Source organism: Esox lucius, chromosome 5 (assembly GCF_011004845.1).
Source record: "Esox lucius isolate fEsoLuc1 chromosome 5, fEsoLuc1.pri, whole genome shotgun sequence".
Classification (NCBI taxonomy): domain Eukaryota; kingdom Metazoa; phylum Chordata; class Actinopteri; order Esociformes; family Esocidae; genus Esox; species Esox lucius.
Window position 1 is genome coordinate 3,810,201 of NC_047573.1, and position 24,800 is coordinate 3,835,000.

Below are 24,800 nucleotides of genomic sequence, written 5' to 3' on the forward strand. Positions count from 1 at the left end.
CTTGTGAGAAACCATGGGACACCTACAGTTGTCCATCAGACGGATGATGGTGCTAATTATTCAGTTTTTTTTCCAGACTTGCCTGGAAAAGGAAGGATAATGACTTAAGACTGTGAATCAATCAGTCAAATGTATTTATACAGCTCTTTTTACATCAGCAGTTTTCACAAAGTGCTTTAACCAAACACCCAGCCTGAAACCCCAAGGAGCAAGCAACTACAGTGCTGAAGCACAGTGGCTCTAAAAGGGGATGAAATATAGGAAGAAACCTAGAGAGGAACCAGGCTCGGAACGGTGACCAGTCCTCTTTTGGCTGTATCAGCTGGACATTATATATATGTGAGTGTGTGTTCATCAAAGGAGAGGTCAGGGTCAAGGGTAATGCAGGGGTTTCTCCATTTTTTGGGATATGACCATACAACTGTAGAGGTTCACTGTAAGATCTGCCAACAAAAGTATTTGTTCCTTGGGTCCTAAAATGAGCATTTGTTTCCCGTCATCCATTTCCTAGTATCTGAAACGCATGCTTCCGAAGTAGCAAATTTTGGGGCTTCTCCACATTTCATTGAAATATACAACTGTGTCATCAGCATAACAGTGAAAATTGACATTGTGATCCTGGGTGACATCACCCAGAACGAATCACTAAGATAAAATGACAGTATTGTGGATGACTTTGAGAGAAACATACTGTAAACTGGATAGGAGTGTAATAAAGACAGAGAGAGGAGATAAGTATGATACAGGGAGAGAAAGTAGAGATAGTATGATAGGAAGATCGACATATAGGCTATGTATGATTACAGATTATGAAGAAATATTGTGATGTGGACATCCAGTACCACGTCTGCTAGCGTTTAGGGTGAATGGAACCAAGTCTGGTAACATAGGCTGATAGCATGCGCGTCGGTTGCACTCAAACTGTACAAATTAATTTCGGGAATTTGAAACAATGGGAGGATGGTGCTGTCAATGAACCTAATGTCAAGGTGAGACCCCCCCCCCAAACAACTCCTGGCCAAACCCTATTTACAACGATAAACTCTTGGTCTATAAAGGCCCTATTTTTTTTTTTTACACCTTACGCAGACGAACACAGACACACACACACACGCTGTCATAATAATTCCAATTATAATATAAGCCATTCCAGCAGGAGCTTTTAACCAAAGCAATTAAGCCTTCAGTAATCACGCGACATCAGGCAGTCTTTGGACAGATTGATATTTGTAGGATTCGGGAGAACCTGAAATGTTCCTCGACATGATGTTGTTCCTGCTTATTGTCCTGTTGCTGGAGTCTCACGTCGCTGCGGCCATGGGTGAGTACCACCACTTTCCCAGGAGGTGAGGACACCGTCATAACAATGACTCGGGTGTAATGTGTGTTCAACAGTGTTCCGCTAATTCCATTCAAGCCGTTACTTTCTTTTTCTCCGGTCAGGGACTGAAAACGACTCTATTGGACACTTACAGTAGTCCAGTTATCCACGGCTTGGAACTGCTCTTACAGTGCGCTTTCTGTGTAGACTTCATGCTGACTATGGGGCTCAGAAAACATTGTGAAGGAGGTCTAATTCAACTGTTTTTTATTGTCTGTTGAGAATGTGGACCGTGCCCAGCAGTCCGTAGACTATTACGGGCGGGGGAGAATGGTAAAGGGGATCCTTAGTACTGTTCCGTTCTGCCCCCCCGGGCACACTGGTTCTTTAATGGCCGTAGCCTTTCACTGTGCCTCGGCTGTCTTTGGGATTTAATGCCGCTATTAGCATACATCCACCTGAGTCAGCTGGGCCTGTGTTCTTCCGTGGTAACCCCACAGCGTTGCTCAAAGGGGCCGTTGGCTTTATGCGGGCTTTATAGCTAGTCATTACACCTCCTGGTAGCTCTCAGAGAAACGTGACCCGGAGGGACGGAATCCAGTTCAGTAAAAACTGATTCATGACGTGTGTGTGTGTGTGTGTGACAGTTTTTGGGCATTTCCCACTAGGGACATTTAGATGGATGGATATACTATTAGTGGACGGATGGATTGACTCTCACACACACACACACACACACACACGGTGGTGACAGGTGGAGCGTAGGCCCATAATGCTGGTTTTGATAGTCCCTGTTAGTCCACTCTTAGACCCTCTATCAGTGTTTCTGTGTGTGTTTGTCCGCAGGCTTGTGTGGGAGTGTGTTGGAGTGTGTGTGTGTGTGTGTGTATGGGAGTGTGTTGGTGTGCCTATAAAACATGGTCTGTTCCCCTCTGCAGGGAACTTGCCTTTTGCATAATTGACTGCTAACATGACTCAGGGGCTGTGTGTGTGTGAACATGAATAGTGTGTGTGCGTGTGTGTGAACGTGTGGTGTGTGTATGTGTGTGTATGAACATGAGTGGTGTGTGTGTGTGTGTGAACATGAGTGGTGTGTGTGTGTGTGTGTGTGTGTATGAACATGAGTGGTTTGTGTGTGTGTGTGTGTGGATATGAGTGGTGTGTGTGTGTGTGTGTGGATATGAGTGGTGTGTGTGTGTGTCTGTGTCAGTATCTGGGTGTCTGTCTTTCTGGGTGTCTGTTTGTGTCTGTCTCTGTGTCTTTTCTCCTTGGTCCTGGTCTATCTACTCAACCTTCTAAATAACTCCTCCCATTCCTGGTCTATCTACTCAATCCTTCTAAATAACTCCTCCCATTCCTGGTCTATCTACTCGATCCTTCTAAATAACTCCTCCCATTCCTGGTCTATCTTCTCAACCCTTCTAAATAACCCCTCCCATTCCTGGTCTATCTACTCAATCCTTCTAAATAACTCCTCCCATTCCTGGTCTATCTACTCGATCCTTCTAAATAACTCCTCCCATTCCTGGTCTTTCCTCTTGGTCCTCCCCCCCTCTCCATCTCTCTCTCACAATTCCTTATCTCACTTGTCATTCCACCTCTCTGTTCCTCATCAGTCCTCCCAACCTCTCTGCCAACAACACCCGTGTACTATGTTCTCTTAAGTAGTTCATAGAGGGTGACAGAGAGGACACAGACTGAAGAGCATTAGAAAGAGGAAGTAAGAGAGAGAGAAAGAGATAAGGTTGGAAAGAAATAGATGAAGAGTAGAGGACTATTGATTGTTATTGCAGTAGTTTGCTTACAGCCCAATGCAACCTAATCAGAACTAGTGTACTACCAAGCCAATGAAGTGTTACTGGGGACCCACTTTGTTTCTCTTGATTCTGCGCCACAACTGGATTGGAAATGTCCAGTATTGACAGACCTTATTGTTAGAGGCACTTAGTCTTTTTCGATGTCTTTGTTAGTAAGAGCTGATTAGACAGCTGGGGATTTGTTTTACTGAAAGAAAAAGCACTTATTTTAAATCAACTGGTTAGTTTGTCCAGGTGAATTACTGTCCGCTAAGTAAACACAAACCCTTGCAGGAAGGTGCATGCATGCACACGCACACATACACACACACGCACAGTTATTTTTTATTTATTAATAGTGTCATTAAGTCAAGCTACATATTGTCCTAAAGCCATATCGTGGACTGGTGCTGCTGTTGCTGAAAGAAGTAAAAAAAAATGTACGCATGGCCTTAGTTTGGTTTTTTCGAGTGGGTTGTTGATTGAACTGTTTTCTTCGTATTTTGTAAGGGTCTCATGCTGGCCATGTATGACAATGTACTACTGATGACAATGGGTTACAGATGACAATGTACTACTGATGACAATGTGTTACAGATGACAATGTACTACTGATGACAATGTGTTACAGATGACAATGTACTACTGATGAAAGTGTACTACTGATGATAATGTACTACTGATGACAATGTTCTACGGATGACAATGTACTACTAATGACAGTGTACTAATAATGACAGTGTACTAATAATGACAGTGTACTAATAATGACAGTGTACTAATAATGACAGTGTACTAATAATGACAGTGTACTACTGTAAGTCACTCTGAATGAGAGTCCACTAAATGACTTGGATGTCCACCCCACCAGTGCTGGACCCATGCTCCGCCTACATCAGCCTTAACGAGCCTTGGCGAAACACGGAGTTTCATGTCAACAACACATCGGGCGTGCCCCTGTGTGACAATCATGTTTCAGGGGAGTGGTATCGCTTCACCGGGATGGCAGGCGATGCCATGCCCACCTTCTGCATCGCCGAGAACCACTGTGGAACGCACGCCCCCATCTGGCTCAATGGAAGCCACCCGGAGGTAGGAGGGGTCAAGGGGTTACGCAAAGTTGGCGGGTGAGCTTGAGGCTGGTAGGAGGAGGCGGAGCAAGATTCGAGTCCATCAAGTTGTACATTTTTATTTTGTATAGGGGGAAGTGAGTGTCGAATTTATTAGTGTTTCCATTGTTATTTTGATACGGGAGGGTTATTTGAAAATAAAGAAGTGCAATTGATGCTTAGGTTGTTAAACATGTGAAGCATGTGGCATGTTTTTATATCAGACTGTTTCCATGTAAAGGGGTCAGTTCTGGGTAATTGTGGGAGAAGATATAACCTTTTAAGGAAGAAATGGTTTAATTGGGCACTAGCTATAAAAGTCAACATTATGGAGTTAGATATCTGCCAAAAGGTTAAGCGTACATATTGTTGGGATCGTAAAAAAATCGGTACGTAAATTGGTATTATCGTAAAAATGTAATATGTAAAACATGAAACATAAGCATTAAATTAGATCTGTGAACTTACAAACACCCTGTTACGATGACAGGATAATATTTATTGTTTGTACGAATCTAGTTTTTACAATTCTAAAGTATAACACCACAATCTGGAATTTTGGCAGTTTCATCTCATCCTCCCAAAAAACGTAACCAAAACTTCCCGGGATGAGTGCTAATATAACAAGCAGAGGCAGTGTGAACAGCAGGAAATCAGAGAAACCAGAAATAGTTATCCTGCAAGATTTCAATTTAAAAATCTGTTTCTTCATGCATGCATAGTGAAAACTGATATTCATGTGCATAATACATATGTGTAACTGTTCTTTATTTGTGCATATGTTTCAAGTGTAAAAATTACTTAAACTTAAAGAAATGCTGTTGTATTGTATTATTGTGTAGGCCTTTTGTGGTCCCAAATACTCAAACAGTGTTGCATTATGGGTCTTCGTTTTCCCCCTGAGTTGTTGCAGTAATATGAGAACTTTTAAAATACTGAATAACTAAAACGAAATGTTATGCAATCACTACAGTAATTTCACATACAGCCATCATAAATACAGGGGATATAAAAAGTCTACACACCCCTGTTAAAATGCCAAGTTCTTGTGATGTAGAAGAATGAGACAAAGATAAATCATGTCAGACCTTTTCCCACCTTTAATGTGACTTATAACTTGAACAATACAAATGAAAAACAAACTGAAATCTTTGAGGGGGAAAAATGAAAGATAAAAAACCCAGAATAACCTGGTTGCATAATTGTGCACACCCTTAAACTAATACTTTGTTGAAGCACCTTTTGATTTTATTACAGCACTCAGTCTTTTTGGGTAGGAGTCTATTAGCAAGGCACATCCTGACGTGGCAATATTTGCCCCCTCTTCTTTGCAAAAGCGCTCCAAATCTTTCAGATTGCAACGACGACATCTGTGAACAGCCTCTGTTGTGCCATATTTTCTCCACTTGATGATGACTGTCTACACTGTGTTCCATGGTATATCTAATGCTTTGGAAATTATTTTGTACCCTTGTCCTGACTGATATCTTTCAGCAATGAGATCCCTCTGATGTTTTGGAAGCTCTCTGTGGACCATGCCTTTTGCTGTCAGATGCAACTAAGAAAATGTCAGGAAAATCCTACTGGGATAGCTGAACTTTATTTGTGATAAATCAGAATCACTTTAAATGATGGCAGGTGTGTAATGACATCTAGTTAACATGAGTTTGAATGTGATTGGTTAATTCTGAACACAGCCACATCCCCAGTTATAAGAGGGTGTGCACACTTATGCAACCAGGTTATTGTAAGGTTTTTATTTTTCATTCTTCCCCCTCGAAGATTTCAGTTTGTTTTGTTCACATTATAGGTCACATTAAAAGTGGAAACATTTCTGACATGATTTTTCTTTGTCTCATTCTTCTACATCACAAAAACCTGGCATTTTCACAGGGGTGTGTAGACTTTTTATATGCACTGCACTATGGACCGAACATAGCTATTAAAGGAATATCTTGACCTTAATCACTTCATTTTATTTTGCAGCTCAGAAGGATATTCTATGCAAGGGTATAGTGTGTCCTTGTAATTTTCACACAAGTATTTTTACCTCATGCCTAAACGCACGATAGCCTACTGGTGTAATGGTGTTATGCAGTCCTAAAAACCAGCTGTGGACTTTTATTTTGAGCATGAAATAAGGATTGGCAACGCTATAGCAGAGCATTGGGCGAGCGGTCCAACTTATTGTTGTTAGCTTTAGATTTTCGAAGAGCTACGTTTGGGTCATATCTTTGCAGATGCCAGATTACAGACAAAAATTTGCACGTAGAACGATTTCTAAACAGATAAATGGAAACGTAAAGTAAGAATTTCATGTGTGAAAAGTTGTACGTTCACGGATCTAATTTCACGCTTACGTTTCATGTTTTACGTCTGACCTTTGTTACGATAAAACCATTTTACAAATGTATTTTCTTACGATCCTAACAGTGTGTACGCTTAACCTTTTGGCAGATATCTAACTCCATACAACATTACCACTACTTATGGGCACAAGAACTACAACATTGTAAATATTGTTTGACAACTGAGACCGTTATTAAGGTGTTCTTTGTGATGTTTAATAAAACAAATATATTTCTGATAGTTGTTTGTGAACATAGAAATGGCTACAAGACCTATGAAACAGGTTCCAGCCCTCACTATCAATGGTGTCCACCATTTTGATGTTGTCACCTGAGTGGAACTTCCAACTTGATTGGAAGCCAATAAATTATCCTGAAATGGGCTGAATGGTAATGGCCTCAGTGGTACTGCTCACGCTGGGGCAGACGTTATAAAGGCCCTGCCCCACACATGTCAAGTCTCTCCATCTTTATGATCCACAGACTTGAAAGTGTAATGATTATGACCCATGTCCCAATAACACCACAGGGACTGTTATTCCTTCTGATCAAAAGGTCAGTATAAGGCAGGGTTTTTTGTAATATTATGCTCTACCCTGTTCCGTTGCCAGCCTCAGGATGGCATCATAACCCTGCCCGTGTGTGCCAGCTTCAATGACAACTGCTGTCAGTGGAACGCCAGTGCTGATGTGAAGGCCTGCACTGGAGGATTCTACGTCTACCGTCTACCCAGACCCTCTGTCTGCTTCCATGTCTACTGCGGACGTGAGTGTGTGTGTGTGTGTGTGTGTGTGTGTGTGTGTGTGTGTGTGTGTGTGTGTGTGTGTGCGTGTGTGTGTGCGTGTGTGTTTTAGGTCTTACTGAACTCATCGGGACCCCATGAGGCAAAAGTCAATTTTCCAGCTCAAGGTTTAGGTTTAGGGTCAAACTTACAATTGATAGTTAGAATTGGGGTTTCTTTAAAGTCCAGGTGTTGTTGGTTAAGTTTAGGGTTAAGGTTAGGCATTACATCTAGGTTAAGTTTAGGCATAAATGAGGTTAGGGTTAGGTTTAGGGTTAAGTTTAGGGCAAGGGAGAATGCAATTTCTATTTTCTGGTCCCCATGAGGGTAGCTGTATGAACTTGTGTGTGTGTGTGTGTGTTCATCTACCCAGACCCTCCATCTGCTTCCATGTCTACTGCGGACGTGAGTGTGTGTGTGTGTGTGCATGTGTGTTCGTCTGCCCAGTCTTTCTGTCTGTCTGTAGATATACCTTATGTAGATAGACCCTGTGTACTGCGCCTGTATATCCATGTCATCTCTGTTTTGTAGATTTCTATGATATATGTGATGAGGTGGAGTGCAGGGGACCCCAGTGTCCCCAGTCAGACTGTCGCTGTTCTCCTGGGACCACCCTGGGACCTGACAAACAGACATGTCTTGGTAAGGTGGGGGGGGCTGACAAACAGACATGTCTTGGTAAGGTGGGGGGGGGCTGACAAACAGATTTTTGTTTCTTTCTGTTTTATTATCTCCTTCACTCTCCATATTGTCTCTCATTACTCATTCATTTTCTCTGATTTCATCCACAAACCAATGTGAATTTATTTAAGCTCTCATTCAATAAGGTAAGAGAGGCTACTTGAAATTGAATCAGAGTTGAAAATAAATGGCTTGGTCAAGAGAAACCCTTCAAACATTTCACTATGACATTTTACTGGAAATGTTATGATGTCATGGTAAGGGTTAGGTGGAGCCCATGCTGGGCTCATGCTAGAGTTAAGGTCAGGTTTAGGATCGGTTGATTTTCAGTTAGACGTGTGTGTGTTTGCTGCTGAGTGTGTCTTCTCCCCAGATGTGAATGAATGTGAGAAGGGGAACGGGGGCTGTGCAGAGGTGTGTGTCAACACCAAGGGGTCCAGGCAGTGTGAGTGTGGACCTGGCCGGGTTCTGGATGACAATGGACACACCTGCAAAGGTACAGTCAAACCACCAGCTGTGTGTGTAGGTCATGGTGTACTACATAACCCATAATTCTCTGTGTGTGTAGGTCAGGTATGTAGCAAGGTGTACTACATTACCCATCATTCCCTGTGTGTGTGTGTGTGTGTGGGTCAGGTATGTAGCACAACCTAATTCTCTCTGTAGGACACTATGTGTGAGTGTGTGTGTGAGTGTGTATTTTCAAGAGTTCAACTGGACAAATCTGACAGACCTACATCCCCTCCCCTACCTTTCCCTCCTCCATCTCCTCCTCTTCCTCCCTCCTTTCTCTCCACCTCCCCCCCTTGTCCTCCCCCCTGTAGAAATAGCAGGTTGCCACAACAACAACGGAGGCTGCAGCCACAGCTGTGCCGTGATTCTGGGGTCGTATCGCTGCCTCTGTCCTCGGGGGCTGGAGCTGGGAGACGACAGGCGGACCTGCCAAGGTGAGACAGCCCTACCTTCACCGAGGGAGACCGCCTGTGAGGGAGAGACGCTTTGGGGGAGAGACGCTTTGGGGGAGAGACGCTGTGGGGGAGAGACGCTGTGGGGGAGAGGTGCTGTGGGGGAGAGACGCTTTTGGGGAGACCCACTGTGGGGGAGAGACGCTGTGGGGGAGAGACGCTGTGGGGGAGAGACGCTTTGGGGGAGAGACGCTTTGGGGGAGAGACGCTTTGGGGGAGAGACGCTTTGGGGAGAGACACTTTGGGGAGAGACGATGTGGGGGAGAGACGCTGTGGGGGAGAAACACTGTGGGAAGACATGCTGTGGAGCAGTAGCCCCTGACAGCCCATTGGATAGGCTGCCCACAGGGATCCATGCTAGATCAGGGATATGGATGTCTGAGGGAGGAGGATGAAATCACAGACTAAAACCTTATCAAAATATGCTGATTTACACTGGATGCTGATTTTACACATAGAGCACCCTTCAGTGTCTGTGTGTCTGTCTGTGTGTGTCTGTCTGTGTGTGTGTCTGTCTGTGTGTGTGTGTGTGTCTGTGGATCTGTCTGTCTGTTTATGTGTGTGTGTGTGTGTGTGTGGGGGGGGGGGGGGTCCAGTCCCGGTACAGTGTGGAAGCAGCTCCATAGAGGTGTCTGTTCCTAAAGACCTGGTGGGGGGTCTGGAGCTCTTCCTGTCCAACTCCTCATGCCGTGGTGTCTCCAATGGCACTCACATCACCCTCCGCTTCAGCCTCAAGACCTGTGGAACCGTTGTGGAGGTGGGAGTAGACCCTAAACCCTATGCCCTAAACCCTACACCCTACAGCCCATGCCCTACACAATGTACCCTAGACCAGATCATTTCAACTGACTGACAATTAGTGAAGGACTCTCCCCAATCCCCTAGACCATAGCTTAATACCTAGTCCCCAAGATCATGTTCCATATCCCAGAACCCAGCATGTAGACCCAATTTTACCAAGAATGTACTAAGCTTAGTTATGTTGACTGGGAATCCCATTTTACGTTATTGATATATTCTCATCCCAGGTGATTGACTGATTGATTCCAACCCCAGGTGATTGACTGACTGATTCCCATCTCAGGTTATTGACTGATTGATTCCAACCCCAGGTGATTGACTGACTGATTCCCATCCCAGGTGATAGATGATAAGATTGTGGGCACCAACCTGGTCACAGGTCTACCCAAGTCCAGCCCGGGGCCTGGTTCTGGTAGTAACACAGATATGATCATCCGCACCTCCAAACTGCTCTTACCAGTTACCTGTGAGTTCCCACGCCATTATGAGGTCTCAGATGGTTACCAGGTGAGAACAGGAGGCTACTTTCTGATACTCAAACTTTCAAAATAAAAGTCTGCCTTTCAGAATAAATGTTCAACGTTAAAGAATTAATGGACTCTTTTTAATGGACAGTTTTTCATTTTAATTTATGAAACATGTACACCCACAGTGTATTCAGTGTTCAGTGTATATTATCAGTTAGAAAACAATTTCTGTTTTCATTACGTTTTTTTTCTCTTTTGTTTTTATCCTCTTCGTTGCATTGTGTTACGCCGCCAATTACTGTTTTTTAAAGACTACATAACTATTCTTACCATTACTCTGAACCTCTCTTTTTATTGCTTCATAACCCTCTCTCTCTTTCTCTCAGGCCAGTCTCCTTGGCACTGCCCTAGAGATGGCAGGCCATGCCAAGGGCCTCTTCCCATTCTCGCTGGAGCTGTTTAAGAGTGCTGAGTTCTCTGAGCCTTACAGAGACCCCCCACAACTTCACCTACAAGACTCACTGTACTTCGGGGTGGAACCAAGGGAGAAGGTAGGGCACAGCTTCCCAAATTGCCCTTCATTCCCTACAGAGTCCCCTACTGTTGACCAGAGCTCGATACTGTAGTGTACACTGCATAGGGAATAGGGTGTGATTACCTAGCAGTTTGAATCACCATTTATTTGTTTACTCAGTATCTGGAATTATTACATGTATTACTTCTATCTAAATTTCACTTGGTTTTTCACTTCACTGATGTTAGGTAGAGGGATTGGCTGCTCTTGTGGAGAGCTGCTTTGCTACTCCCAGCGCCAAGGCAGACCAGGCCCTTAAATATTACCTGATCAAGGATGGGTGAGTACTGATACTGAATGTTCCTGATCCTAATATCCGAACCTCTGTTTCCTCTGAGACACAAACCTATCAGCTGTGCCACTAACAAAAATAAAGAGGGGAAACACACAGACACACACACACACACACACACATATGTACACGTTGACACACACAGACAGACATACAGACACACACACACACACACACACACATATGTACACGTTGACACACACAGACAGACATACACACACACACAGACAGACATAAACGCACAGAGACTCACACACACACACATATAAACAAGCATATACTGATCAGGATTATCTATAAAACTCTCTTTCTCATGCTTGTCTCCAACCAGGGTCTATGAGGCTATAGGGCATAAAGGGCCATATTGAACGCGGAGTAGCTCTGAAGATGCTATTAAGAGAGAATTGTGGTTGGCCAACTAAGGGAGGAGAATATTAATTACCATCTCTATTTCCATGATTTCACATTAAAGACACAATACAAACATCCCCCCGTATCCCAAATGCACCCTGTACTGTTCACGGTGCCCTAGTTTTGACAGGGTCCTATGGGGGCTGAGGTCAGACAGAAGTGCACTGCAGTATAAACTGTAGGCATCTAGGCTGCCAAAGGCCAGGGGCTTGTTAAAACACGTTCTGGATGAGCGGCTGTGGTGTTAAAGTAACTACCCAGAGAGAAATAACTGTAATCCTCCCAATCTGGAGGGTTTTGGTTACCAAGAAGTGAAATGATGATGATCCTTTAACCTTTGTTCCTCTTCCTCTCCAATCCCACTCTCCCCCTCTCTCTTCCTCTCCCTCTCTATCCACCTCCCGCTGTCTCCCCCTCACCTATCCTCTCTTTACCCCCTCTCTCTTGGTGTGTGTGTGTGTGTGTGTGTGTGTGTGTGTGTGGTGTGTGTGTGTGTGGTGTGTGTGTGTGTGTGTGGTGTGTGGTGTGTGGTGTGTGTGTGTGGTGTGTGTGTGTGTGTGTGTGTGGTGTGTGTGTGTGTGTGGTGTGTCTGTGTGTGTGTGGTGTGTGTGGTGTGTGTGGTGTGTGTGGTGTGTGTGTGGTGTGTGTGTGTTGGTGTGTGTGTGTTGGTGTGTGTGTGTGTGTGTGTGTGTGTGTGTGTGTGGTGTGTGTGTGTGTGGTGTGTGGTGTGTGTGTGTGGTGTGTGTGTGGTGTGTGTGTGTGTGTGGTGTGTGTGGTGTGTGTGTGTGTGGTGTGTGTGGGTAGGTGCATCTCAGATGACATGGTGCGTCAGTACTCTTCTAAGGACCAGCTCTCCAAACATTATCAGGTTCCCGTCTTCAAGTTCATTGGCAAAGACAACAGGGTGAATAAGCACACACTGGGAGCCACTTGGCCAGTCAAGTGTGTGTGTGTGTGTGTGTGTGTGTGTGTGCGTGCGCCAGGTCTTGTTTGGTTTGGTTGGTTTACACAGGAAGTGCTTTTTTTGCCCTGTCAAACTATCTTCTGTGTATCGTTTTGACCTGACAAAACTATTGTTTGAATCTGTGTGCTAGCATGTCTGTGTATACATTTTTGTATCTATGCCAACAGGAGGTGTACCTGCACTGCCGTGTGCTGGTGTGTGGTGCCGGGGACTCCCGCTGCTCTCAGGGCTGTAGAGCGCGTCTGCGTAGGGAGCTGTGGAGCCCTGAGGAGGACCAGGACCATCATGTCCTGAGTGGAGGACCCATCCACATCCTGCCTGACTGAACCATCACACCATTACACCTTTAGACTGCTGTACCACCCTGTACCACCTTCAGACCACACCACACGTCCTTTAGACCACCACCACACGTCCTTTAGACCACAACGACACATCCTTCAGTCAACCACCACACATCCTTGAGTCCATCACCACACATCCTTCAGTCCACCACCACACATCCTTCAGTCCACCACCACACCTCCTTCAGTCCACCACCACACATCCTTGAGTCCACCACCACACATCCTTGAGTCCACCAGCACACATCCTTCAGTCCACCACCACACATCCTTCAGTCCACCAACACACATCCTTCAGTCCACCACCACACATCCTTCAGTCCACCACCACACATCCTCAGACCACCAGCACACATCCTTCAGTCCACCACCACACATCCTTCAGTCCACCACCACACATCCTTCAGTCCACCACCACTACACATCCTTCAGTCCACCACCACACATCCTTGAGTCCACCACCACACAACCCTCTAGAGCAACACCACACATCCTTCAGTCCACCACCACTACACATCCTTCAGGACACCACTACACATCCTTCAGGACACCACTACACATCCTTCAGGACACCACTACACATCCTTCAGTCCACCACCACCACACATCCTTCAGGACACCACTACTCATCCTTCAGTCCACCACCACACATCCTTGAGTCCACCACCACACCTCGTTCAGACCACCACCACACATCCTCAGACCACCACCACACATCCTTGAGTCCACCACCACACATCCTTGAGTCCACCACCACACATCCTTGAGTCCACCACCACACATCCTTGAGTCCACCACCACACATCCTTGAGTCCATCACCACACATCCTTCAGTCCACCACCGCACATCCTTTAGACCACCACCGCACATCCTTCAGACCACCACCACAGATCCTTCAGACCACCACGATACATCCTTTAGACCACCACGACACATCCTTCAGACCACCACCACACATCCTTCAGAGCACCACAACACATCATTCAGTCCACCACCACTACACATCCTTCAGGACACCACTACACATCCTTCAGGACACCACTACACATCCTTCAGGACACCAACACACATCCTTCAGTCTACCACCACTACACATCCTTCAGGACACCACTACTCATCCTTCAAACCAACACCACACATCCTCAGACCACCACCACACATCCTTCAGACCACCACCACACATCCTTTAGACCACCAATACAAATCCTTTAGACCACCACCACACATCCTTCAGACCACCACCACACATCCTTCAGACCACCACCACACATCATTTAGACCACCACTACACATCCTCAGACCACCACTACACATCCTCAGACCACCACTACACATCTTCAGACCACCACTACACATCCTTCAGGCCACCACTACACATCCTTCAGGCCACCACTACACTTCCTTCAGACCACCACTACACATCCTTCAGGCCACCACTACACTTCCTTCAGACCACCACTACACTTCCTTCAGACCACCACTACACATCCTTCAGACCACCACTACACTTCCTTCAGACCACCACTACACTTCCTTCAGACCACCACTACACTTCCTTCAGACCACCACCACACATCCTTTAGACCACCACCACACATCCTTTAGACCACCACTACACATCCTTCAGACCACCACTACACTTCCTTCAGACCACCACTACACTTCCTTCAGACCACCACCACACATCCTTTAGACCACCACCACACATCCTTTAGACCACCACTACACATCCTCAGACCACCACTACACATCCTCAGACCACCACCACACACATCCTTCAGGCCACCAATACACATGCTTCAGACCACCACTACACATCATTAAAACCACTACTATACATCATTACAATCACTACTATACATCCTTCAGACAAAACGACACATCATTAACTCCAAAGATTACTTTTTATAATTATGTTCTGGCATCAAACCATCTGCTTCGGCAAAAATTGGCCCCTGGCTGAATCTACCCCTGATTTAAGTAGTCAGGGAGAAAACGTTAAGGACACGTTAAGAACACATTTTCTTTCTCAAGGGAGCTCTGTTGCATTAATAAATCAGAACCAAAGATCCACACCAACGCAAACAGAAATATTCCAATAAAGAAGCGCATCGAAAGCAGCCACATTCTGCTTAAGGCTAAATTGTAAATACATATCCAGACACAGATTACAACTCTTTTTCTCTGTCACGGTTATACTACTTCAAAGGTCAGGAGAACTTAAAGAGATTATCCTAGTTGAATGGAGTTCATATATATATATATAATATCTATATAATACAGACTTAGACACACACTGTCTTCCCGACTGTCTACATGATCCTCCGCCTGCTCAGTGTCAGACAGTGTCGCTGTCAGGATGGTCAGCTGGTTAATAAGGCTACAATGTGTTTATATGGGTTCATCCCAAATGGCGCACCTCACCAGGGTTCTATGTTTCCCCTGAACTCGGTTTAGGGTGTCATTTGGAATGCACAGACCATTCCAGCCCCTCCCAGGAGCCCTATCCCTTCACATTAAAGTGACTGGCAGTTCTATTAGAACTCGTTTGGGGTCTGGAGGAGAAGTGGTTTGTCAGGCTCACCAGCAGAAGAGAAATTATTTTCTAGGTCAGTGAGGGTTGCAAGAGGCTTTTTTTATTTTTTTATCTGATTACTTTCTTACAGGCTTTGCTTTTAGGTTTAATGCATATTTATGAAAATTGTTTATATTTCATATTATACACCAATGTGCTGGCTTGTGCGTACAGTACACACAGACGAAAGATCCAGATGAATGTCCATTTATATTAGCAGCATATGGTGAGCTTGCCTCTGTGAATCTCTGTTTTGGCCCACTTTCTAACTCTGTAAGTCATGTTGGGCTTCATCATTTCATGCAGATTAAGAGAGCAGGAAAATACTTTCACTTGGTCTAATAAAGAGTGTGTATGGCTGAATATAAAACTGAAAACACAGGTAGCGTATCATGACTGGAAGCTACAACGGTAGGTCAACGCCTGCCTATGTGCACTTATCACATCAAATTATTACAATTAGTTATTCATTTATTCATAGAAAAATAACAAAATAGCCTCATACCTACATAAGTCCATGGAAAAAAGGGAGTGAAGTTGGATGAAAACATAGCTGAACCAGACTTTTCTGTGCTGTAGAAGTACTCCATCATTTAACAGCCTAGTGTGTATTTTTTCCCTGTCAAGTAAAAATGTCAATGTAAATACAAACATGTTGCACTATGTGGGACGGTGGAGCCGTTTGGGACACAGATTTATGCAAAACCAATTACTTTAATTAGCCGGTAAATCTGAATAATTATGTGAGGAAATGACTGAAAGGTCGTCACTGCGTTTAGTTTGACACCATAATAATCATTGTTAATGGAGTCATAGTCGTCTAGAACATCCATTTTGTTTTTGATACAGACACATAAACACTAAAACCAAGGCATCTGTTCAGAGAGAAATAGGTAGTAGTTTGACACATAAGACACAGTATTAACTACTGTTTATATTCTGTCTACTATATATATTTTATTTTCTTGTTTTCTAGTTTATGTTTTACATATACAATTACTGCTTGTTTATTTCCTCTGTTAAGATGAAAACGATTTACAGGTTTTCTTGTAATAAGCACTAATAAGTTCATAAATCTATTGTGGTCACGTTTTCATGTTCTCTCTTTTGTAATAAAGTGTTATTCTCACAGTGCCTCATTTGTGCTGTGAGATCTCAATATAATGGGCTCAATATGAACAAAACTGCATTGCGGCATTTACATTTCAGCTCTTTTTCCAACAGTAAAATTAACTCACAGAACGGTTTTGGAGACTGTACAAAAACATGAACACAAAGAAGGCCACCCCAAGCTATGGTTCACACAAGACGTGTGGACAGGATGGATATTATAAATAAAAAACACTGCATAAACATTACAATCATCGTTTTATAATAATTCACAAAGGAGGCAAACTGGAGTCCACCATGTAAAGTACATTTTCAGGTTTGTTTGTCCTGTTAAACTTCCATTGTCCTACCAGGAGTGTCTGGATAATATTCAGCATATCTTTCACCTCCCCAAAGGTGAATGATGGTTTTGGGTCCCATTGTTGTGTTGTACTGGGTTCCCATTGTTGTGTTGTACTGGGTTGTGCTGTTTTTGGGTCCCAGGGTTGACTTGTACTGGGTTGTGCTGTTTTTGGGTCCCAGGGTTGACTTGTACTGGGTTGTGCTGTTTTTGGGTCCCAGGGTTGACTTGTACTGGGTTGTGCTGTTTTTGGGTCCCAGGGTTGACTTGTACTGGGTTGTGTTGTTTTTGGGTCCCAGGGTTGTCTTGTAATGGGTTGTGTTTTGGGTCCCACGGAATTCTTGTACTGGGTTGTGTTGTTTTGGGTCCCATGGGTGTCTTGTTTCTGGGTTGTGTTTTGGGTCCCACGGAATTCTTGTACTGGGTTGTGTTGTTTTGGGTCCCATGGGTGTCTTGTTTCTGGGTTGTGTTGTTTTGGGTCCCAGGATACTCACAGCTCGTCCCTGTCTTCCCCCTCACAGTAACAGGCTTCCCTTTGGCTGTTCATGAAGGATCTGCAGCCCAGCGTCCACACTGTGCTGTACAGGGTATCTGCTACAGACTCGCAGGCTAGCAGAGAGAGGTGCAGGCAGAGGTCAGGGGTCGGACAAGACAGAAACTGAGAGAGAGTTAGGCCTGCATACACTTCTGCATACACTTCTGCAGCTAGAGTAACTCACCTTTGACCTTTGACACGAAGCCCAGGCTCTTCTTCAGGTCAGAGCAGATGGCATGGAGACACCAGCGGTACTGAGTGTCGCAGTGGTGTTTGATGGAGCCACAGGTGTCATAGCAGCTGTCCAGCTGGTTACAGCACTGGGTCATGGCCGGGATGCCCAGGTCAAACTGGGTTGGCAAAATAATAACAACACATGCAAGATATTTAGGGAACAACTTTTGTGGGTAAGTGGATGGACTGGGCTTCAGGGGTAGTCTGTTAGGTGTGTTTCTTGGAACCAGATTAATGAGTCTGCTTTTAAGCCTATAAATAGGCTTGATATGAGCATGGGAAACTTAAATGATGCCATGGGGATCTTCTAAAAGCCACAGGCTACACAGCACAGCGTGTATTAGGAGTTGATATTATTGATGGTATATCCTGTAAGGGTGGCAGGTAGCCTACCATTTAAAGCGTCGGGCCGGTAAACAAGAGGGTGTTAGTTTGAATCCCATGCAGACAGGGTAAAAAGCAACCCTGTTTGTCCAGTGTTGCTGGTTGACAGTGGCAGACCCTGGCTGTGAGCCCTGGCCGAGTGTGTGTTGTGATACGCAAAAACACACACCCAGATATAATATACACACTTATCACTAACATTAAAACATGATCTATATCTGATTCATACATACTGTTTTGGGTGTTAGTGCAGGGTCCAGCTTAAAGTTAGTAACAACATACGATATCAGGTACCTGGAATCCTATGACGTCCGAGGCACATCCGTTTGGCTCTGTGGTTGTGTAACCTTGGCGATGAACAGGTGTCTCACCTGAGAAAGGGAGGTAAGGAACTCCGTGACCATTTCATCATTGTCAGGTGTCTTCTGTCTCGGGTTAATCACATCACCACACAGAATGATCAATAGGGTTTTATCAAGCAGCATAATGGAATGTTTAACACACTAACAGTATTTCTCCTTAGAGAGAGTAACCTGACTGATGGTGTTAGCACCTGTTCCAACCTTACCGTATTTACACACATACTGACACACTCCGTTGGGTCCCCCCATCAGTTCCACCAGTGAGTCGAAGTATCCGTTAGTAGCCTGGAGGCTGTCTCTGATGGAAGCCAAGCCCCAGCCGGAGTCCTCTGTCTGGGTGTCGCCACCAGGCACTGTCGGCGTGGCTGGAGCTTTTGTGCCAGGCTCTTCTGAGGAATCCTGGTCTGCAGACTCTCTCAAAATGGCTTGTTGAATCTCAACGTCTTCAGTGAGTCCTTCCTGCTCCTCCGGCTGATCGGATAACTCTTGGATCATGGCTTCTGCCCTAAGCGTCTCCTTGACCATGCTCTTCAGATCCACATCAGCTGTGTCTTCCATGGTTGGCGTGTTGGCCTTCAGCTCCTCCATGTGTGCAGATTTTCCTTCCACGGTCATAGCCGCCAGAGCGTCAGAGTCAGGGGAGCCTACATTTGGCTCTTCGGGATGATCTTCGTGAGCAACGACGGCCTCCGCGATGGACTCGACAGCCACGAGGGGTCCAGCAGCGGGGGTGTCGTTAGGTTCTGCCATTACTGGTGTCCCAGCCACCGGAATATCTGCCATCGCGGTCTCCACCTCCACCGGAGTTTCCAGTGTGGGAATGTCCTCCTCAGGGATTTTCTCCCTCACCAGACTAGCGCACATCCCAGAGGAGAGGCTGAGGCAGAGCAGGAGGACGGAGAGGGTACGGGGAAGCATTCTGGCGAGGTAGGCTGAGAGGAAATCACTGCTTTAGGAGGAGGTAGTTGGTCCCAGGCAAGCCTGAGGGAGGCTGAAGCAAAGTCGGTTGTTGGTAGGCAGAGGAAGCGGTACACTATTCACTACACTGTAGGACTGGTCTACAATGCGACTAGAGTGGCAGTTGTTGACAAACTAAGAGAAACAGACACAGAGGGGAAGAGGACAGACTCTGACAGATAGTACAGTGTCTGTGTGAGTGGCAGCAGGGACTTTGGCCGCTGACTAGGTTGGGTAGACAGCAAGGCAGGGCCCACAGAGGCTAGGTTTAAAGGTCATGGGTCCCTTATCTGTAGATAAAGAAAGCAGAGGACTGTCTGCCAACCGTGTGACCATGGATCATTTCTGCACAGAGTTTCCCCTGGATGTATCCTGACGTTTCCGTAGGTACTGGTTTTGTTTGGGTCACAGGTTTTTTCGGCTGCACCAGAGGACCATCCTGTAGGCCACTCCAAAGGACTCATTGCTATCAGTGATGAGATTCAAACGAGTGGAGTGCAAACTTGAGTCGTTTTTTTTAAGGTGCCCTGTGGGAAGTCACAGAGGTCAAAGAGTGTACTGGGCTTTCCTGCCCTGTAGCCTAGCATGGTCTTTGTCTGGGGTAGATGTTGGCCCTGTTTGGTCGGGACGTGCGCCTCCCCTTTGTGTGCATCTCCTCATCTCCCCTGGAGAGAAATACTTCATGGTTGATTTAACATACTTCCCATCAAAGGGGCATTCTGCGATTTCAACACGGTATACCGCCATTGATTAATTTACAAAATGGCTTTTTTCCCCATTATATTTGACTCAACATCTACCAGGCTGGTTTCACTGGACTGTAAAACTATTGCCAAGAGAGAACTTGTTGACATGTTTCTCACGGCCACCCAACTGATCTTCTATCACAGAGTTTAAATCAGTTTAACCTGGACTCATTTTAAGTTCAAGCTCCTGTTTCAGGACCCTTTTAATTGGCAGAGAACTGGCCCTTCTCCAACTGGCCCTTCTCCACTCTCACTAAAACACAGGGATGAGGGGCCCCGGCGATACGTAGCGCTCATCTGCTGGGCGACTGTGTGTCGTTAGTTACGCCAATAACACGCGCCTAATAAATAACAAACACAGCATCGATGCTTTAATCTCTGGAGAGCCTAGGATGGCCTGCCCCCTCCTAGTGAGGGCTTTACAGATTGTAGTTAACCTAGGTTTCCCTTGGCAACCAAAAATCCAGATTCTTGTAAGGTGGTACTCATTCTATTAGCTTGTTTTGCAAAGTGATTCTGAATGGAAGATTAGATTTTGTTAAAAACAAAACAAAAAAACTAACTTTTCAGCATGTCAAAGCAAATTCAGTTGAAGAGAAGAAGAGTGTGGAGAACAATGAAATGTGACTGCAGTTGTTCAAAGTTCTTCAGAGAATAAAAACTATTGCCAGCGTGAAAATGAAAAGTACAGTTTGACCAGTTTCTACCATTATTAATTGGATGTAGAACAACAGAGGTCCCAGAAGAGGTCCCCATTTTGGAGTTATAATACACAACTTATGCGGCTTCACTGGAAGTTCCATGCAGCTTTACTCGGATAACATTATTAACGCTTGAAAACTTCTTAAGTTGATTTGATGCAAGTCTCCACAATTTTCTACTAGAATTTGTAGTTTAGAAATAGGCCTAGAAATTGCATTTCCCCTGGGCCAGTCCCGGAGAGATTTGTTAATATTTAAACTGCAGATTGCCCCTTTAATCTCCTCTACTGTTTACACTTATTCTCCCCCTCTGTCTCTTCTAATCTTTAATTCATGTCATCAGTAATACCATCACTTAAGCTTAATCACTGGGAACTAATTAAGATCACATTAACTCCAACATGTGGTTTCATCAGTTCTAAAATCCCATTTTGTTATAAGGTGATCTCAGAGACACGTCTCTGAGCAGTCAGTCATAGCAGCTTTAACATCATAAAGGTAGAATAGATTATATTTTTATGTAATTATCTACTGTTATAATGATGTGTTTGATTGGTTTCAGGCATTCTGCAAAGCTGATGGTTTATTTACAGTGCAACTCACATGTAGGGCTCCTATTTTAATAAATTATTTGCATTCATATTGGAAATACTGATGCAATAAAACGTTTAGCACAAGGCATCAGGCAAGCAATGGTTTTAGACAAGATTATACTTTATTAATCCTCAAGGGGAAATTAGTTTGTCAACACGTTTGAAAGATCCCATTCATCCAATCCACACTGTCTCTCTTCCTCCACCTAGTGGCTGAGGGGAGAAATGCTAATGTTCCTCTTGACGTCTGATTATTGCCACTCTGTCTCTGCCTGCCTCCTAATTAATTACAACCAACCGGTGTCCCAGGTCTCAAACAATCCCTGATTGAAGAGGAAAAATGAAGACAAACAATTAAAGAAGCTTTGAGGTCTAGATTAACTTGAAATGCTCTAGGGAAGGGAGAGATACTTAACTTATCTGATGAGGTCCATAGCCTGCTGGGTTTCTCTTCTACCATGCAATTCATTTCCATTTCATTCCTAGGTCTACACCACCCTGGGGTTCTAGGTCTACACCACCCTGGGGTCCTAGGTCTACACCACCCTGGGGTTCTAGGTCTACACCACCCTGGGGTTCTAGGTCTACACCACCCTGGGGTCCTAGGTCTAAACCACCCTGGGGTCCTAGGTCTACACCACCCTGGGGTCCTAGGTCTACACCACCCTGGGGTCCTAGGTCTACACCACCCTGGGGTCCTAGGTCTACACCACCCTGGGGTTCTAGGTCTAATGCACTATTGGAAGTAATTTGTAACATTTTAATCTTAGGATATTTCTGATATAGCTAATGACATTTGCACTTCTGTTATCAGAAGAATTTTCAGGCATGAATAAAGTTTACAAAATTATTCCAAAAGTGAATGTTGCTAAATCGCCCTATTTTCCAACATGAATGTGTATTCACAGTAGTAGCAACTAGTGAACCTCAAAAACAGTTGTCCAAGACTGACCCCTGGTGGACAAAAGCAGTCACTGATTGGTGCTAATTCACCAGTGGTTGCATTCTATCGTTTTCAGTTTGCAGGGCACTCCATATTTTGTCCCACATCTCCCTGTGAAAAGACAGAGAATTCATAAAACCATTGAGAGATCTTTGTACAACATTATCTAAACGCGTTGCCCCGATGTACAGTTCAAAGAAGTCAATAGGTTAATAAAAAAACAGCTACATGCTAGATATGCCGCTAGCAAAGCTAAGTTTAAGTCATTTTTAGTTATGATGCATTTATAAGACAATGACAGTGTACTTTTGTCCAGGTATTATGGGAAATACAAAAGCAAGCAAATACGTACACTTTGTCATCTTCGCTGACTCTCGCTCTGTTCAGAATCATGTTGATGTTGTTTTCCAGATCCTTCAGACAGACAAAAACCAATCAGTATAAACAATGCATTTTTATACAGCTCTGGAAAAAATTAAGAGACCACTCCTAATTTTTCTTAAATCAGCATCTCTACATGTATGGAAGCCATTCTATTCCCGTGTCTGGTAATTCCAACACAAGCACACCTCATTTTACTTAATGAGGTACTGATTAGGTGATTACCTGAACCAAATATAATTTAACGAGGAAAAGTATAAAACCCACTGCTGTGGTCATCACTATCCTCTTGCAATAGGACCAGATGGATGGCAAAAACAGTGCAAGTAGTACCTCAAAGGTAATTTGAATAAAAATAACTATTCAGCATGACAACAGAGTTGAAAAGAAAAGCTTTGAGTGAGGAAAATAAGGGTTGAATTCTGGCTTTACTGGCAGAGGGATACAGTGAGCATCAGGTTGCTTCCATCCTGAAAATTTCAAAGACGGCAGTTCATAAGAACAAGGTCAAGCAACAGACACTGGAGACAACAAAGCTACAGACTGGCAGATAATGACAGTCCACTGACCGAGATGACCGTCAACTCATTCGAATGTCACTCAACAACCGTAGGATGACATCAAGTGACCTACAAAAAGAATGGCAAACAGCAGCTGGGGTGAAGCGCACGGCGAGGACGGTTCGAAACAGGCTCCTAGGGGCAGGGCTGAAGTCGTGCAAAGCTAGAAAAAAGCCCTTCATCAATGAGAGGCAAAGAAGAGCCAGGCTGAAGTTTGCAAAAGACCATAAGGACCGTAGAGGAATGGACTAAGGTCATCTTCTCTGATGAGTCAAACACCTGGTCGTCTAATGGTTAGAGGGAGACCTGGAGAGGCCTACAAGCCACATTGTCTCGCACCCACTGTGAAATTTGGTGGAGGATCGGTGATGATCTGGGGATGCTTCAGCAAGGCTGGAATCGGGCAGATTTGTCTTTGTGAAGGACAAATGAATCAAGCCAAGTAGAAGGTTATCCTGGAAGAACACCTGCTTCCTTCTGCTCTGACAATGTTCCCTAACTCTGAGAATTGGTTTTTCCAGCAGGACAATACTGCATGCCACACAGCCAGGTCAATCAAGACCCTATTATGGCCAGCCCAATCTCCAGACCTGAACCCCATTGAAAACCTCTGGAATTTGATCAAGAGGAAGATGGATGGTCACAAGCCATCAAACAAAGCTGAGCTACCTGAATTTTTGTGCCAGGAGTGGCATAAAGTCCCCCAACAGCAATGTGACAGACTGGTGGAGAGCATGCCAAGACGCATGAAAGCTGTGATTAAAAATCTGAGTTATTCCACCAAATATTGATTTCTGAACTCTCCTTAAGTTAAAACAATTTGTTGTTAATAAATGAAGATGAATTAGTTTTCTTTGCATTATTTGAGGTCTGAAAACAATGCATATTCTTTTGGTTATTTTGACCAGTTGTTGTTTTCTATAAATAAATACTCAAATGACAATATGTCTATTTGGATTTTGGGAGTAATGTTGTCAGTAGTTTACAGAATAAAACAAAACTGTTAATCTTTCTCAAACGTAAAATCGTAAAACCAGAGAAACTGAATTTTGCAGTGGTCTCTTATTTTTATTTTTTTATAGATTATCAAAATCTAAATCTTGAAGATACGCTGGTTTTTCTTCATTCCCTCCTTTAGTAACGGACTGATTATTGATTAGGTATAGAACAACAAACAATCACTGGTATGGACCTCAGAGGTTAAGTGTTGAATACCAAAGTAATCAATGTCTTCTTGCCTTGTTGGTGTTTCTGAGGCGTTCATTGGAGGCCTGAATTCTTATGATGTCCGCCTGCAGAAGGTAAAACACACATACACCCATGCAAACACACACATAAGCACACACATACTTACACACTAGTAACGTGTAACATGATGTTGGTTTTGATCCCCAGCTTATCCTGTTGATAAGCTGTGTAAAGGATAAGCAGGCCATTAAATACGTGGAGAGAAGCAGAACATAGTCCATCCAACGTGTGTGTGTGAGTCAACAAGATAATGTCATTCTATGGTGTGAGTAAAAA

The 24,800-nt window shown here is 44.3% G+C and overlaps 3 protein-coding genes across 7 annotated transcripts in view; 1 reads left to right on the top strand and 2 right to left on the bottom strand.

The window, feature by feature from the left end:
- The first annotated feature begins 1,096 nt into the window (after nucleotides 1-1,096).
- Nucleotides 1,097-13,636, top strand: oit3 (oncoprotein induced transcript 3). The gene is made up of 12 exons (XM_034292425.1): nucleotides 1,097-1,321; nucleotides 3,989-4,209; nucleotides 7,186-7,339; nucleotides 7,887-7,997; nucleotides 8,410-8,532; nucleotides 8,861-8,983; nucleotides 9,598-9,758; nucleotides 10,142-10,309; nucleotides 10,656-10,820; nucleotides 11,032-11,123; nucleotides 12,351-12,450; nucleotides 12,678-13,636. Exons 1-12 carry the CDS (start codon nucleotides 1,252-1,254, stop codon nucleotides 12,834-12,836), a joined length of 1,647 nt encoding a protein of 548 aa, XP_034148316.1. The 5' UTR covers nucleotides 1,097-1,251; the 3' UTR covers nucleotides 12,837-13,636.
- A 2,948-nt stretch (nucleotides 13,637-16,584) lies between these two features.
- On the bottom strand, nucleotides 16,585-19,544 carry pla2g12b (phospholipase A2, group XIIB). Of its 2 annotated transcripts, none has more exons than XM_010868108.5 (4): nucleotides 18,602-19,544; nucleotides 18,328-18,404; nucleotides 17,600-17,765; nucleotides 16,585-17,489 (listed from the first exon to the last, which is right to left on the bottom strand). In XM_010868108.5, the coding sequence occupies exons 1-4, from the start codon at nucleotides 19,311-19,313 to the stop codon at nucleotides 17,371-17,373; spliced, it is 1,074 nt and encodes a 357-aa protein (XP_010866410.1). In that variant the 5' UTR covers nucleotides 19,314-19,544; the 3' UTR covers nucleotides 16,585-17,370. The 2 variants fall into 2 exon arrangements, with proteins under 2 accessions (XP_010866410.1, XP_010866404.1); XM_010868102.5 differs by having other exon boundaries at nucleotides 18,316-18,404.
- A 2,782-nt stretch (nucleotides 19,545-22,326) lies between these two features.
- LOC105008804 (uncharacterized protein C6orf118) overlaps nucleotides 22,327-24,800 on the bottom strand; it is a 9,016-nt gene continuing 6,542 nt past the window's right edge. For 3 of the 4 annotated variants that reach the window (XM_020046541.2, XM_020046543.2, XM_020046544.2), the window contains 2 exons: nucleotides 24,515-24,568; nucleotides 22,327-22,749 (listed from right to left, as the gene is read on the bottom strand). In XM_020046541.2, the coding sequence (XP_019902100.2) occupies nucleotides 22,609-22,749; nucleotides 24,515-24,568 (195 nt within the window). In that variant the 3' untranslated portion in view covers nucleotides 22,327-22,608. The remainder of the gene's footprint in view (nucleotides 22,750-24,514; nucleotides 24,569-24,800) is intronic. The other variant, XM_034292426.1, reaches the window with a different exon arrangement.